The sequence below is a fragment of the Nomascus leucogenys genome, chromosome 14 (genome assembly GCF_006542625.1).
Source record: "Nomascus leucogenys isolate Asia chromosome 14, Asia_NLE_v1, whole genome shotgun sequence".
Taxonomy (NCBI): domain Eukaryota; kingdom Metazoa; phylum Chordata; class Mammalia; order Primates; family Hylobatidae; genus Nomascus; species Nomascus leucogenys.
Genome location: NC_044394.1, coordinates 57,214,904 through 57,231,516, shown reverse-complemented (window position 1 = coordinate 57,231,516; position 16,613 = coordinate 57,214,904). Strand labels below are relative to the sequence as shown.

Below are 16,613 nucleotides of genomic sequence, written 5' to 3'. Positions count from 1 at the left end.
TGTGAGTTTCTCCATTATGGGAAACCAGATTGCCGTTGCAGCCCCTTGCCTGGGGCTTCAGGATATCAGGCAGCCCCAGGCTTGGCTGCAAGCCCGCATTGGCCCACAAGTGCCAGAGACACCTGCTCTTATCCCCACAGGTGACAGACAAGAGAGTCTCCTCATCCATTCCATGGTCTCTGAACCTGGTCCTCAGCCCAAAGCTGGATCCCTAGACCAGTGAGAGCCAGAGAACCAGAATGGGCCATAGGAGCTGGTGGAAATCAGATGGTCTCAGCCAGCACTGTCCAACAAAAGTAAAATACAAGCCAAAACTGCATTTAGCAGACAAGTTTTTAACAAGTTGGAAAGGAAACAGATGAAGTTAATTTATTAATAAAAACATTTAATGAAGGCCAGTCATGGTGGCTCACGCCTTCAATCCCAACACTCTAGGAGGCTGAGGCAGGCAGATCACCTGAGATCAGGAGTTCAAGACCATCCTGGCCAACATGGTGAAACCCCATCTCTACAAAAAATATAAAAATTAGCCAGGCATAATGATGGGTGCCTGTAATCCCAGCTACGCGGGAGACTGAGGCGGGAGAATCGCTTGAACCTGGGAGGCAGAGGTTGCAGTTAGCTGAGATCATGTCACTGCACTCCAGCCTGGGTGACAGAGCAAGACTTTGTCTTAAAATATATATATATATAAGTGTAAATATATATTTATATTTATATAATGAGCTATTTTGCATTTTTTATACTAAGTCTTCAAAATATGATGTGGATTTCACACCTACAGCACATCTCAGTTTGGACTAGCCACGTTTCATCTGCTCAGAAACCACAAGTGGCCAGTGGCCACTGTATTGGATAGTGGCTCTAGACAGCTGAATAGGGACAGTATAGCCAACATCCTAAGTCAGTGTATCTGAATGTTTATCTTCCAGTGGGGCTCTCTAACACTATTTTCCCTTTTACAGTGAGGCTTTGGTTAACCGGAGGTATTTATTAACCACAGCTGCTCATTGAGGGAAAGATATGCTTTATTCCAAAAATGAATTTGCAGTGGTGAGGTTGTGCCCTATACCTGTATCTTAGATCTTCAGGACCTCCTGTGTTATCTGGTACACAAGCCAAAGGTGACACGTTTCTCTGGGAAGAAATGCTCTGGCTAGATTCTAAACCCCATCCTGTTGTTACAATTGAAGGCACTGCAGTGTTCAGAGTGACTTTGTAATCTTGGCCCAGTGGCTGAGCAGGCGGACTCTATGCGGCTGATGAGGATAAGTGCTGTCGCAAGAAAAAGCGCTTGGCATCGTGCTTTTGGTAAGCCTTGGAGGAAGGAGAGCGTGTTATCAGAAGGAGTCATGGGAATTTAATGCCTTGGAAATAGAAAATGAAGAGCCAGCTGGGAGCCAACTTGTTGTAGAACTTAAAGGAAAACCTATCAGGTGTCCGTGGCCTTTAGGATTCATGAATCCTTCTGACCAGAAACAGGGCTCCCACACCCTGGCCTATTGATGGCTTTCCAGATTCGGACATCAGTTTCCATCACCCAAGCAGAGAGATGTGGTTGGCAAGACTGCTCAGACACTGTAGAATATAGGATAGGAAACAAAGGGATAACCTCCTTGGTTCAGCCTTCACTGATCCTTTACCTGAACACGCAACAGCACTGGTGCTTCAGCCCTGCTTCTGTTAAAAACAAACTTACTTGGGGAGGCCAAGGCGGGTGGATTACCTGAGGTCAGGAGTTCGAGAGCAGCCTGGGCAACATGGCAAAACCCTGTCTCTACTAAAAATACAAAAATTAGCTGGGCATGGTGGCGGACGCCTATAATTCCAGCTACTCGGGAGGCTGGGGCAGGAGAATTGCTTGAATCTGGGAGGCAGAGGTTGCAGTGAGCTGAGATTGCACCATTGCATTCCAGCCTGGACAACAAGAGCGAAACTCCATCTCAAAAAAAAAAAAAAAAAAAACTTAATGAAACACCAAGTAATATAACATACACAGATGGTGGGGACTGGCTTTTACAAAGTTAAACATAGTTTAACATAGTTACAAGAGCAAATTTTATTCAAGTGCTTTTGAAATATAGTTACTTAAAACAATTGAAATGATGCTTTCCAATAAATCTCTTTAATCCTCAGGGCCCTTTGATTAATATTTCATTAATCCCAGTATCGATGTATTTGAAAACACATTGAAAAGATAAAATTGTATCTTTAAAATAAATTTGTCAATATTCAGTTCCACATATTAATTGATTGGCTTTGAGCAAGTCTCTAAACTTCCAGAACCTATTTTCTCCCTATAAAATGAGAATACAGTAAGACCTCATTTAACATTATCAATAGGTTCCTGGAAACTGTGACTTCAAGTGAAATGATGTATAACAAAACTAGGTTTTTCTCCCTCATCAGCATTATAAGGAAATGATGTTATTTGAGGACCTGCCGTATGTTGTTTTGCTTAAAATCACAATTTCCAAGAACTTACTGCTGGTACGGAGTGAAGACGGACTGTGATAACAACTCTGCATCATCAGATTACACAAGATGTGTGTAGTGGGTACAACCTGCAGTAGGTGCCCAGAAAGTGGACTTTCACTCACCCAAAGAGAATTTCTATTGCCCTTCTACTTTGGTCAGGACAGGATTTGTAGAAAAGCTGAGATTGTGTCATTCGCTTACATGAAGGAAGAAGTTTTTAGAATGGACAACTCTTGCTGCCACAGCAATCCCTGAAATCTCAGTGGCTTAACACAACCAATATTTCCTTACTGCTCACACACAGTCTGATGCAAATCAGGCAACCCTCCTCCATCTTGTGGCTGAGCCATCTGGAACAGGTGGCCCCTAGAATCACAGTGACAGGAGGCAAATGGGCTTTTAATTGCCTCAACCCAAAAGGGCAACATCACTTCCTCTCCCTGTCCATTGGCCAGAACTAGTCACGTGGCTCCAAAGCAGAGGAGATTATGAAATGTAGGGGAGCACGTGGGCTGTTTGGGAAATACTATCTGATGCTGAGGGTTTGCTCCTTTCATTCTAATTTATTCTCTGATATGGCAATATGATATCCTATTAATCATCTTCCCACTGACTTGTTTTGTTTTGTTTTTGAGATGGAGTCTCTCTCTGTTGCCCAGTCTAGAGTACAGTGGCATGATCTCAGCTCACTGTAAACTCTGCCTCCCATTTTCCTGCCTCAGCCTCCTGAGTAGCTGGGATTACAGGTGTGTGCCACCGGACCCAGGTAATTTTTGTATTTTTAGTAGAGACAGAGTTTCACCATGTTAGCCACGCTGGTCCCAAACTCCTGACCTCAAGTGATCCGCCCACCTCGGCCTCCCAAAGTGCTGGGATTACAAGCATGAGCCACCATGCCCAGCCATTTTTTTCTTTTTTTTTTTTTTTTTTTGGAGGGGGGAGAGATTAGGGTCTTGCTATGTTGCCCAAGCTGGTCTGCAATTCCTGGACTCAAGTGATCCTCTTGCCTCGGCCTCCTGAGGTGCTGGGATTACAGGCATGAGCCACTGCACCTGTCCCCTATTCATTTTTAAGTTTGCTTTCTGGGGTAGGTTTATCTTTGCCATTAACCTAGGTTTTACACCACTGGAATTGAAGTGAAATGATCCCCCCACTGCAATTAGTCCATTTTCACACTGCTATAAAGAACTACCTGAGACTGGGTAATTTCTGAAGTAAAGAGGCTTAACAAGAAGCATGACTAGGAGGTCTCAGGAAACTTAACAATCATGGCAGAAGGCAGAGGGGAAGTAAGCATGTCTTACCATGGCGGAGCAGGGGAGGGAGAGAGAACAAGGTGGGAAGTGCCAAACACTTTTAAACCATCAGATCTTGTGAGAACACACTCACTATCATGGAGAACAGCAAGGGGAAATCCACCCCCATGAGCCAATCACCTCCCTCCAGGCCCTTCCGCCCGACAGGTGGGGATTGCAATTTGAGATGAGATTTGGGTGGGGACACGATATGGTTTATGGACACAAACCATATCGAGAGGTAAGCAGTGGCTTTCAGGAGTTAGCCGAGCAGTTTTAATGGATTTTTTTCCTTTGCTTAAGGGTGTAGGTTAAGTGTACTAAGCATGTACTAAGTGGAGAATGGATAAGCAGACTTGATACTGCCACTATTCTCAAGGAAATGGCTTTGTTTTTGTTAGTTTGAAATGAGAATCCAGTGTATAAATCAGCTCTTGATCTTTTAGATTGAGGGGCTGTGGAAGGGACGACTCATTTCAGTTAAAATAGGCATTTCCAGGCTGGGCATGGTGGCTTATACCTGTAATCCCAACACGCCTATGCAACAAAGCAAAATCCTGTCTCTCTAAAAAAAAATTGTTAAAAAATTATCTGGGTTTGATGGCGCATGCCTGTGGTCCCAGCTACTTAGGAGGCTGGGTGGGAGGATTGCTTGAGCCCAGGAGTTGAGGCTGCATTGAGCTATGATTATGCCACTGCCTTCCAGCCTGGGCAGCAGAGCAAGACACTCTCTCAAAAAAAAAAAAAAAAAAAAATAGCATTTCCAAATAGCCAGTATGAATCAGATCTTAATTTTCATGTGTTTAATACTTTGCTTTGGCTTGAACTGTTAGAGAAGTACGTCAGTAGCTAGCTGCTGAGTTACAAATATGTTAATTTTTTTCCTATGCATTTATCCTTTAGCATTCTAGTCCCCCAGGACCATCTTGAGAACGGTGTGGCCTGCTGCACAAGCTTTTCTCCCTTGCAAATTTTGTTTGGGGAAAGCCACATTTCCCACCTAGCATCACAGAGTGTGTTTTTCTTTAATTTTATAATTTGCAGCTCTACAAAGACTCTGTTGATAGGGGCAAGGTATGTGCGACAATAATTATATTTGTGGAACCTTGTCACATTTTCTTAGACTATTATTTTAGAGAACAGCCCTAAGCCGAGACATTGGGTCTTGTGATCCTTTTCAGAGAAAATCGTTGGGCTCGTTAATCCTTTGATTCAAGTCTTTTTTAAAATGATATTTTCCAGTTTGACCAATTGAAGATTTCCCACTAAGATAAATGGAAGAGACTTATCATTTGATCAAAATTATAGCAGTGCTTGATGTTTACCTACCACCCTACAGTTTTCAAACAAAATCCATTTACATTCACTCATTTAATTATCCCCCTGGTTTTTCTGGATAAGCAGAGTTTCCCATGGGTGGAATGCTTCCATTCTTGGGAATACTTTATATTTCCTCTCAGATTTGTACATATCTAGTTGGCACAGCTTCTGCTATTTAGTTGCAGGAAATAGAGAATGGCACTAGAGAAACAGATGGAAAGACAAGAAACAGATCCAAGTATGTGTAAGTTCATTTGTTCATTCATGCATCCATTCACTAATCTATTTATTCATTATTCATTAAACAAAGTTATTAAATATACCATGGCAGTATCTCCCATAGGAGGTAATATGATAGGATATTTAAAAGTAGAATGCTGGAGTAGGAAAGCTTCCATGTAAACATTTGTTCAGACACTTGCTAATTTTAAGTTTTTCACAATTTTTTAATCTAGGCAATTGGGAAATTATATAGTCAATCTGTGTTTGTATGGTATAGCAGTGCTGTGTTTTCTGTTCTAACTTCAAAAAAACAAATGGAAACAGAATTGCCCAGTGATTACAATGGCACCAGCCTAGATCAGCCAGCATTTAGCTGACTCCCAGATGTGTAAGCACCCAGCCAAGATCAGCAACGCCCCCTGACTGGCCCCCTTTAAAGACTTAAAGGTAGTCCTAAAATTAATATAGCACCTTCTTTCTGATCCAGGTAGAAGTAAGTGTCTAAATGTTTCTAGCGCTATGGTAGTGTCTGCCACGGCAGCAGTAGCAATGGGGGCAGCTGTGTTGAGGAAGAGTGAGGGTTCCAACTTTCCTGCTGATCTGGGAAGTATTGGATGTGGAGGGTTGCAGTGTCAGAGAAAAAGCAGCCGATAGACCTAGGTCTCTTGGTGAAGACGATGAGTTTGAGGAGTTCCTTGCCAAAGACTGGGCTGGCTTAGATGAAGATGCACGTGTCTGGGAAGATAATTGGGATAATCTTAAGGCCAGAAGTTTGAGAATTTGGAAAGTGGGCACTTGTTTACTGGTGGGAGTGAACGTGCTACTGTTTTGAGTAACCTGGCAATGTGTCTTTTTTTTTTTTTTTTTTTTTTTTGAGACAGCGTCTTACTCTGTCACCCAGGCTGGAGTACAGTAGGGGCGATCTTGGCTCACTACAACCTCTGCCTCATGGGTTCAAGCAACTCTCCTGCCTCAGCCTCCCGAGTAGCTGGGATTACAGGCATGCACCACCACACCCGGCTAACTTTTTTGTATTTTTAGTAGAAACAGGGTTTCACCATGTTGGCCAGGCTGGCCTCAAACTCCTGACCTCAAGTAATCCACCCACCTCGGCTTCCCAAAGTGCTGGAATTACAGGCATGAGCCACTGCCCCTGGCCAGCAATGTGTCTTAAAAAGTTTTACTTTCGAGTTAGAAGCATTTATTTTGACCCACCAATTCTATTGACAGGAATTTATTTTGCAGAAATAGTCAAAGGTCTTGTCAAGATACTCATGATATATTATTAAATAAACAAACTGACCACAGAATGGCAGGTTCACATAATTCAGTTTTTAATTCCTATGCACACATATATCACACCTAGAAAAAATATGGAAAGGTTTTATATGAAAATAACATTAATATTTCTGGATAGTGATCATAAACAATTTTACTTCCTTATTTCTTTTTTTTTTTTTTGGAGACGGAGTCTCGCTCTCTTGCCCAGACTGGAGTGCAGTGGTGCACAATCTTGGCTCATTGCAACCTCTGCCTCCCGGGTTCAAGCGATTCTCCTACCTCAGCCTCCCAAGTAGCTGGGACTACAGGCAGGCATCACCATGCCCAGCTAATTTTTGTATTTTTAGTAGAGACGGGGTTTTACCATGTTGGCCAGGATGGCCTCCATCTCTTGACCTCATGATCCGCCCGCCTTGGCCTCCCAAGGTGCTGGGATTACAGGCATGAGCCACCACGCCCGCCGCTTCCTTATTTCTTTAGCTTTTCATTTTCTTTCTAATTGTTCTTTAATGAGCATGCATGGCTTCTGGAATTTTTTTAAAAAGCACAAAAAGATTATTTTTAACAGAATGGTTTTACCTGATAATGGAAAATATAATGACATTGGTATCAGGGAGATAAATTCAGTCCAGTCCTTTTGGGAGAGCAATTTACCATTGTATCAAAGGTTATAAAAATATGCAACTCCTTTGATGCAAAATTTTGTCTGGGAACTGGAATGAGATGTATCATCTCCGGGTAATAGACTGGAGACTCATTTCTTGGGGTTTTTTATGTGTGTATTTTCCAAGTTTTCAGAAAAGAATGTGCAGAACAAAGGTTGTAAAAGAAATTAGAGACCCCTTGTAGGTTCCTATGTTTATATCATTTTCTTGTCAAGGAAATGAGCTACACAGGTGCCAGATCTAATTTTGTTTACCCTTGTTGCTGCCCACACTTAGACAAACTGTTGGTGCTTGTGTTTCTCATTCTACTTGCAGAAATGTTAGCAATACATTAAAGAAATGAAAGTGGGCAGACATGCAGAAAGTTTTATGTCCAAGGACATTTAATTAGACATTCTGGGCCATTAAAAAAAAAAAATCCCAGAACATTTCTAAGTAAAAATTGTAAGCAAAATGGCAGAATGGTTATGCTGAGTACCTGTTAGTGTGTCTTGACCTTGAATCCTGGCGTGTGATCCATGGGTCTGGGAATTGTGTGCAGCAGGTACACAGCCTACCTGAGAGGTAATGAAGCCAGTGTTTTAATAAGCCCTGCCATACTTAGAAATTCGAATCCATGTTACTCCCTTCCACGAAGGGAGGTTATAGAATTATTCTAGTACTTCTGATAGCCACAAAGGTAGCAGGAAGTGTAGAATGAGCTCCCTGTGGACCCATCACCCAATTTCAACAGCTGCCAGCATTTGCCAACTCATTTCATCTATTTTTCTCCCACCTCATTTATTGAAGTGTTTTTTTAAGATATCATGTCAGTTCACCCATAAATACTTTATCTCTTATCTATTTCACCCATAAATATACTCATTTCTAACTGATAAGCACACTTTAAAAATGTTGTAATATTATTATTACTTTTTAAGAGACACAGTCTTGCTACGTTGCCCAGGCTAGCCTCAAACTCTTGGGCTCAAGTGATCCTCCTGCCTCAGCCTCTCAGGTAGCTGGGACTCCAGACTCACACCACCACACCCAGCTAAAAAACATGTTTTCTAACTAGTCAACATACCATTATGCCACCTAACAAAATGAATGGTAAGTCCTCAGTATCATCTGACATCCAGATTGTATCTTAATTTTCCCAGTTGTTTCAAATTTTCTTTGTTGCAGTTGGCTCTAGATATTATATTTGCTTACTACATTTTGTCTTTTTAAAAATATTTTAAAACTTGTTTTTCAGCAGACTGAATGTATATCATCATTGCACTTCTCTGTGCCACACAAGAAAACTACAATGTTTCCTTATCATCATCCTTACTATTATACTCTTAGTAAAGCCCTGTTACATAGTTTGATCATCTTATATGTCAGACTCAAACTCTGAATGAGCTCTGGCTTTTCCTTTTTTTTTTTTTAATTAAAAAAAATTTTTTTAATAGAGACAGGATCTTACTATGTTGCCCAAGCTGGTTTCAAACTCCTGGACCCAAGCATTCTTCCTGCCTCGGCCTCCCAAAGTGCTGGGATTAGAGGTGTGAGTGGCCTCTGGCTTTTTCTCAAAATTAAATCCACCTCAGTGTCCACATACTTTCTGTCAGTGAGGATAATTAAAACTACCTTCAGACAGTGCTGTGGCATCTCCAGGTGGATTCAGAACAAGATTCCCCAAACCAGCTGTGGGCAGTGAATCACGGGGTGATAGTTCTCCGTGTGTCTGATTTGAAAGGTCCTCTTCCCTTGGTGTAACATCAAAGACAGATCTTAGCACCTCATCTGCATGAACTGAGTGTATAAATGCCTACCTGCTTGACTTACCTGTTCTGACAGGGGCTGTTGGACTTACCACTAATGTAATTGATGTGTTTGTTTTCACACAGATAATCGCTTATCAGCCGTATGGAAAATCTGTGGACTGGTGGGCCTATGGCGTCCTGTTGTATGAAATGCTTGCTGGGCAGGTAATGTTTTGCTACATTTTCATATTTGTTTATTGCTGTGTTATGTGAATACTTCAGCTCTGGTTGGGCCTCGAGAGCAGGACCTGACGTTTTAGTGCGGCTAGTGTTGGCGTGACTTCCCTGACCCAGGCGAAAGAGGGAGAAACGCCCCCTTCAAAGTAGATCATGTTCAGTATGCACAGAAATTATCTCTGGTCATAGAAACTCCAAATTGAAAGCTACAACCTGAGTGTAGACAGTGTCGCTTTCACGTTATGAAATGTGCATGTTGGCCAGGCTTAGTGGTTCATGTCTGTAATCCCAGCACTTTCGGAAGCCGAGGCAGGAGGATCGCCTGAGGTCAGGAGTTTGAGACCACCCTGGCCAACATGGCAAAACCCCATCTCTACTAAAAATACAAAAATTAGCCAGGCGTGGTGGTGCACGTCTGTAAACTCAGCTACTTGGGCCACTGAGGCATGAGAATTGCTTAAGCCTGAGAGGCGGAGGCTGCAGTGAGCCAAGATCGTACCACTGTACTGCAGCCTGGGCAAGAGAGTGAGACGGTCTCAAAAAAGAAAAAAGGAATGTGCACGTCGATGACAGCAGTGGCCTCTAAGTTTTCAGTATCTTAAAACTGGGGTTGGGTTATATGGTTCCGTACAAGTTTGTCTGCAAAGATTGCCCCAGCTGCTGCCCATGTGTGTAATTAGTAGTAGTATTTAAGGAAGAAGACAGTTACCTTGAAGAAGTGTTTTAATAGTTTCTCCCCATCTCCTCCTATCTCACCCTTGGCAATTCATTGTAATTTTCACAGAAGTCCAGTGAGGCTGAACTTCCAGTTAAGGAAAGTAAATTAGCTTTCTCTTATGATGTGACATGTACTAGATAACCACGTGCCTTATTGCCTAACATGGCACTTTCTAATGGCCTTAATATCTGTGTCATCAGTGTGAGTTGTACTAGCTGCCACTTCTAGGCCTGTCCCCTAAGACATCCTTTATGACTGTCCTCATGTTCTCGGCTGAAATTAGGAGGAATTAGTGGAGAAATCTGAGACCCTACGAGATGGTGGTGCTGATGGATACGAGAAACCTGAGTCCTTAAATGACTCTGTGGGTCAGGGTCCACCCCCACGTAGGACACATCCTTGGCAAAGTCCTATGTAGGGGTGGGGCACTGACCCACAGGGTCATTCAAGGACCCAGGTTTCTCCTATCCATCAGCCCTACTACCTTTTAGGGTCTCAGATTTCTCCACTAATTCCTCCTCCTTTCAGCCGAGCGCATGATCAGTCACATAGGATTTCTTAGGGGCTGGCCTAGAAATGGCATGTATTACTTCCACCTAGATTCCACTGGCCACTGGGCCCCACTGGGACACAAAGAGGCAGGAAGTATAGCATATCTGAGAGCTCAGCAGGGGAAGCAGGCTTGGTAATCACCCAGTAGATCTCTGCCTTATACTAAACATGATTCTGCCGTGGGCAGCTTTTTATAATTCCCAGCACTCACATGCTAGTGCCAAGACCTGTGACTCTCCATAGCCAGAAGCCTTAGAGACAATGGAAAGAGATGGCCATGCTGTGTGGCAGAGCCACCCCCAAAGACGTCTTTGTTTCTGGGGAAAAAAGTCTTCCCTTCCCACATGTTACGTCCATTGACTCATTTATTCATTCACTCACTACGTATTTATTCATTGAATGCTTACGATGTGCACGGCCATAAGGGTGAACAAAACAGACGAGAATCCTTACCTTCGTGGAGCTTACAGCTTAGAGGAGGAGAGACAGCAGACAGGTTAGATAAGGAAAATGTATAACACAGCAGAGATAAGCTAGGAAGAAGAGTAATAAAGCAGGAAAGAAGATAGTGTTGGGAGAGGTTGAAATTTTAGCTAGAATGGCCAGAGTATAAGGTTAAGACCTAAAGGAAGTATGGGGATGTCTGTGTGCATATCTGTTGAAAGAGCATTCCAGGCAGAGGGAGCCACCGCGCGAAGGCCCTAAGGCCAGGGAGTGTGCAGCCGTGTTTAAGAAATGGAAGCTGCCAGGAGGGCTAGGACAGAGTTGAGCTAGAGAGGGAGGGAGTAGGAGGCCTGAGGCCACACAGGAAGAGGCCCTGGGTCCTGTTGTTAGCGGTGGCGCATCCCTATGAGGCTGCAGCAACCTCAGTTCTTGCCTCCTCAGAAGAAAGAATTTGACTGCGGGGGCATCAGGTGGAGTGAGAGCCTAAGACAAGCTGTTTTCGTTTTTTTTGTTTATTTGTTTTTTTGAGACGGAGTCTTGCTCTGTCGCCCCAGGCTGGAGTGCAGTGGTGAGATCTCAGCTCATGGCAACCTCCGCCTCCCAGGTTCAAGCAATTTTCTGCCTCAGCCTCCTTAGTAGATGGGATTACAGGCACCTGCCAACACGCTTGGCTAATTTTTGTATTTTTAGTAGAGATGAGATTTCACCATCTTGGCCAAGCTGGTCCTGAACTCCTGACCTCGTGATCCACCCTCCTCAGCCTCCCAAAGTGCTGGGATTAAAGGCGTGAGCCACCGCACCCAGCCGAAGACAAGTTTTGGAGAGGAATGAAAGTTTATGGAAAAGCTTTCGAGCAGGAACAAAAGGAAGTAAAGTGCACTTGGAAGAGGGCCAAGCTGGCGACTTGAGAGATCAAGTGCACTCTTTGACTTTTGACTTGGGGTTTTATGCGTTGGCATTCTTCCAGGGTCTTACATCTCTTCTCCTCTGATTCTTCCCTTGGGATGGGTGCAGTGGCCTGCTAGTGCTTGGGAGGGGCGGCATGTGCAGTGCGTTTACTGGAGTTACACGTGTGCTCAGCTGAGGCATTCTTCCCTTACCAGTCAGACATCCCTAGAAAGTGGTGTACCAGTTAAACTCCGCCACGTTGCCTCTTCTTGTGCATGCTTGAGCCCACTCGCCCAACTCCTGAGATCTTATTGGGAAGCTGCTGCTCACCAGTTTCAGGTGTTTCTCTTTACTGGGAGACTGCCTTTCCTAGGTGCTGGCTGCGACCAGTTATTATTTTAGAGAGACAGTTAACCACCTGACCATCACCTGATGGTCGCCTGACATTCCTGGTGGGTAGGGGGAGCCCTCTCCTCCTGCCCCACCCATGTCCGAACAGCCACCTATCGTAACACTGCGAACCTGAAGGTCATCTCCAGACCAGGGGCTTTGCCTCTAGGATGGGAGGCTGTGGATGATCTCTCCTTTATGTGTCTTTCATTATATTTCCTAAATACTGAAATGGTCTTGTAGACATTGAAAGACATAAAGCTTTAGCCTGCATTTGATCATTATTTCTCAATGGTGTTAGGACTTGACTGACATCAAAAGAGTGGTTTATTATTTATTTAGTTCCCCTCCCCCCCACCCCAAATCAAAGCATTCCTCTTAGGCCAAATATGTCCATGTGTAAACACAGAAAGGCAGTTCGTACACAGCCACTGTCAGTGAGTCAGCAGCTGGGGAAACGAGTTGTCTGCTCCTCAGGTTAATTTACCCCTCTTTAAAATTTTGACAGTAAAATTCGGCTCTGAATTACAGGCCCCCTAGGAGTCCTGCTGTTCATGAAGGCACAAAAAGCCAAGTCCCCCTCTTGATCCCACTTGAATGTTCAGCTCTTGAGTCTGGAAAACAAACCCTGCTTTCATTAAGAGTCACATTTGCATACGCTAACAAGCAAAAGGGGCTGGGTGGAAACAAAGCCAGGATCTGTTTCCGAGGGCGCTTTACAAGAGGTCACGTGAGTAGACTCTTGGCCAGCAGGAGACAAGAATTTCAGAACCCAGGCCTGCAGGCAAGTCCTCTCCCCTCCCGCTGCCTGGCTTCTCTCCTCTCCAAGCCTTCCTGGGACCTCATTCCCTAGGGGAGAGCTCAGGGAATGCTTTCTTCTGGCAGAGAAGTCCCCTTTGGGGGATGCATTTTGAAGCCGTACCACACCGGCCTCAGACCTCATTTGCGAATTGGCCTTGAGGTGGTTTCCAGGCCTTATTTAAAGGTTTCCCTACTAAGTTACGCCCCCTGGAGAGCACCAGGCTCCTGCTCTCAATAGCTCTGCAAACTTTCTGGCCTGTTTCCAATATTTCGTTTCATGCGCGTCCGTGTGAAGAGCCCACCAAACAGGCTTTGTGTGAGCAATAAAGCTTTTAATCACCTGGGTGCAGGCGGGCTGAGTTCAAAAAGAGAGTCAGCGAAGGGAGATAAAGGTGGGGCCGTTTTATAGGATTTGGGTAGGTAAAGGAAAATTACAGTCAAAGGGGGTTTGTTCTCTGGCGGGCAGGAGTGGGGGTCGCAAGGTGCTCAGTGGGGGCGCTTTTTGAGCCAGGATGAGCCAGGAAAAGGACTTTCACAAGGTAGCGTCATCACTTAAGGCAAGGACCGGCCATTTACCTTCTTTTGTGGTGGAATGTCATCAGTTAAGGTGGGGCAGGGCATATTCACTTCTTTTGTGATTCTTCAGTTAACTTCAGGCCATCTGGGCGTATACGTGCAAGTCACAGGGGATACGATGGCTTGGCTTGGGCTCAGAGGCCTGACATTTCCCACACTGCTTCTCAGAGGCACTTAGCCTGCCTTATATGCATACCTTCAGGTCTCCACAATCTCTATTGAAAACGGTGATGGCCGGGGCGTGGTGGCTCACACCTGTAATCCCAGCACTTTGTGAGGCTGAGGCAGGCAGATCATGAGGTCAGGAGATTGAGACCATCCTGGCTAACACAGTGAAACCCAGTCTCTACTAAAAATGCAAAAAAAAATTAGCCGGACGTGGTGGCGGGCGCGCCGGTAGCCCCAGCTACTCGGGAGGCTGAGGCGGGAGAATGGCGTGAACCCGGGAAGCAGGTTGCAGTGAGCCGAGATCGCGCAACTGCACTCCAGCCTGGGCGATAGAGAGAGACTCCGTCTCAGAAAAAAAAGAAAAAAAACAGTGATATTTTTTAAAGATGACACCTTAAACCAGGCGCCGTGGCTCATCCCTTTGGGGCACTTGGGAGGCCAAGGTGGGTGGATCACTTGAGTCCAGGAGTTGGAGACCAGGGCAACGTGACAAAATCCCATCTACAAAAGATACAAAAATTAGCTGGGTGTGGTGGCAAGCGCCTGTAGTCCCAGCTACTCAGGAGGCTGAGATGGGAGGATTGATTGAGCCCGGGGGGTCAAGGCTAGCAGTGAGCCATGATCATCACACCACTACACTCCAGCCTGGGTGAGAGAGTGAGACCCTGTCTCCAAAAAAAAAAAAAAAAAAAGACTCCTTAAAGGCATTCCACATTCTGGTGCTATGGCAGGCACAGATAACAACAGCCTTTGTTCCTCTAAATCTCCACCTCACCTGCCGCAAACACAGTGTTTTCATTCAAACCCCCTTCTTCATCTTTCTCTCTGACTCCTCAATGCAAATTTAAACGTATTCCTAGGCTGTGACTCAGCTCAGATAGGATAATGAAGGCTCTACCCAGTATCATCCACAGCCCCTCCAAGCTTCAATCCCAGAGACCCAGCAAAGGGAATAGATGTTGTTATTGAAAAGTAAGATTAATGATAAAGTTGTTGGACAGGGTTTTGGTCTAAGTTTGTCCTCTTTAATCGCAGAGGGCTGAAGATGAGCAGGAAAAAATAGTTTATTGCCATTTTCTTCTCATTTGCTTTATTTATTGTCAGCATCCAAGGGGGCAGTTAAGAATAAACAGCCTGAGTCTTTATTCAGTTCCTGGACTGCTTGACAAATACGATCACTTTTGGGGCATAAATAGTGTTTACCCAGCACTCTAATGAGCATCTTGCGCCTGCAAGTGTTCTCGGTGATCGTCATAAAGGGACCAGCCCTCTCCTTATGCCCTTTTCTCCCTGGGTTATTTATGCTTTGGCTTCACTCCTACTGAATCAGTAATCGCCACTTCATCTCAGAACTTCTGCCTGAATTGTCCAGGGGAGCATGCCCGGCCCCCAGCCCGGGTTTCCGTGATTTGCAAATAAGTGTGGCCTCCATGACCACTTCCTAGCTGAGATCGCACCAGTGCAGTGAGGTGGCTCACAGCTGTGATTAGGAATCCTTTTTTGCAAAATGTGAACCATCACTCCTCATGTGTTGGTTTCCACAAATCACATATTGTTAAAGTTGGAAGGAGTGGGGTGAGAGGGGATAGAACCCATTCAGAAAATGTTTATACCAACCCAAGACTTTTCAACAGGTAGCTTAGCCTGGAACATTGAATCCAGATTTGTAGAAATTAAAAACCATAGGAATGGGGGAAAGAGGTGAGAGAAGGCATCCAAAATGGTCATGTACTAAAGCACCTGAGTGACACGTTACGCCCATGGTCCCCAGGCTAAGTGGCTGGAAAGGAAAAGGAATAGACTTAATAACTTTTCACCATTCCCTTGCCTTCAACGCCAGGGCCTGAGAGCGAGTGATTACCTCTCAGATGCTCCAGGGAGACTTAAGCCTAAAGAGATTTAACAAAGGCCGTAAATGTGTTCACATTTTTTAGGCTACAGGATGCTACACCTGGGACGTTATTAGGGGGTGTGATTCAGAGAAGAAAACAATGGTATGCACAGGTGTCTCTAGTAGCATTAGTGATAAGGGTACATGCTGGAAGCAATTGTAAACGTGCCGTGGGACAGTGGATCTGTCCTGATGACACATCACCTCAGTGGCATTCAGCTCATGGGAACACTGGCGGCAGCAAAGAAAATGTATTTGCAACAGTTGGTGAAAAACAAAAAAACTCCAAATTATGCATCATAATTTGAAAATAATATAAGAGGCTGGGCACGGTGGTTCACGCCTATAGTCCCAGCACTTTGGGAGGCCCAGGTGGGTGGATCACGAGGTCAAGAGTTTGTAGACCAGCCTGGTCAAGACGGTGAAACCCCGTCTCTACTAAAAATACAAAAATTAGTTGGGCATGGTGGTGCATGCCTGTAATCCCAACTACTCAGGAGGCTGAGGTGGGAGAATCACTTGAACCTGGGAGGCGGAAGGTTGCAGTGAGCCAAGATCGCACCACTGTACTCTAGCCTGGGTGACAGGCAAGACTCAGTCTCAAAAAAAAAAGAGAAAATAATAAAGCATAAGAACCCACATAAAAATAAGAGCAATTTTTGTGTCCAGGTAAAGGGAATGGGAATGCTTTTTTCGTAGACTTCCCTTCCCCACCATATTACATAATTTTCGTTTAAAATAGGGCTTCAGGCCAGGCGTGGTGGCGCACACCTGTAATCCCAGCACTTTGGGAGGCCAAGGTGGGCAGATCACTTGAGGTCAGGAGACCAGCCTGGCCAACATGGTGAAACTCCATCTCTACTAAAAATACAAAAAAGTAGCCAGGCGTGGTGATGTGCACCTGTAATCCCAGCCACCCAGGAGGCTGAGGCAGGAGAATCACTTGAACCCAGGAGG

General features: G+C 44.7%; 1 protein-coding gene across 2 annotated transcripts in view; it reads left to right on the top strand.

The window, feature by feature from the left end:
• PRKCA (protein kinase C alpha) overlaps positions 1–16,613 on the top strand; it is a 515,514-nt gene that overhangs the window by 469,873 nt on the left and 29,028 nt on the right. For both annotated transcript variants that reach the window (XM_030828485.1, XM_030828486.1), the window contains one exon: positions 9,136–9,216. In XM_030828485.1, the coding sequence (XP_030684345.1) occupies positions 9,136–9,216 (81 nt within the window). The remainder of the gene's footprint in view (positions 1–9,135; positions 9,217–16,613) is intronic.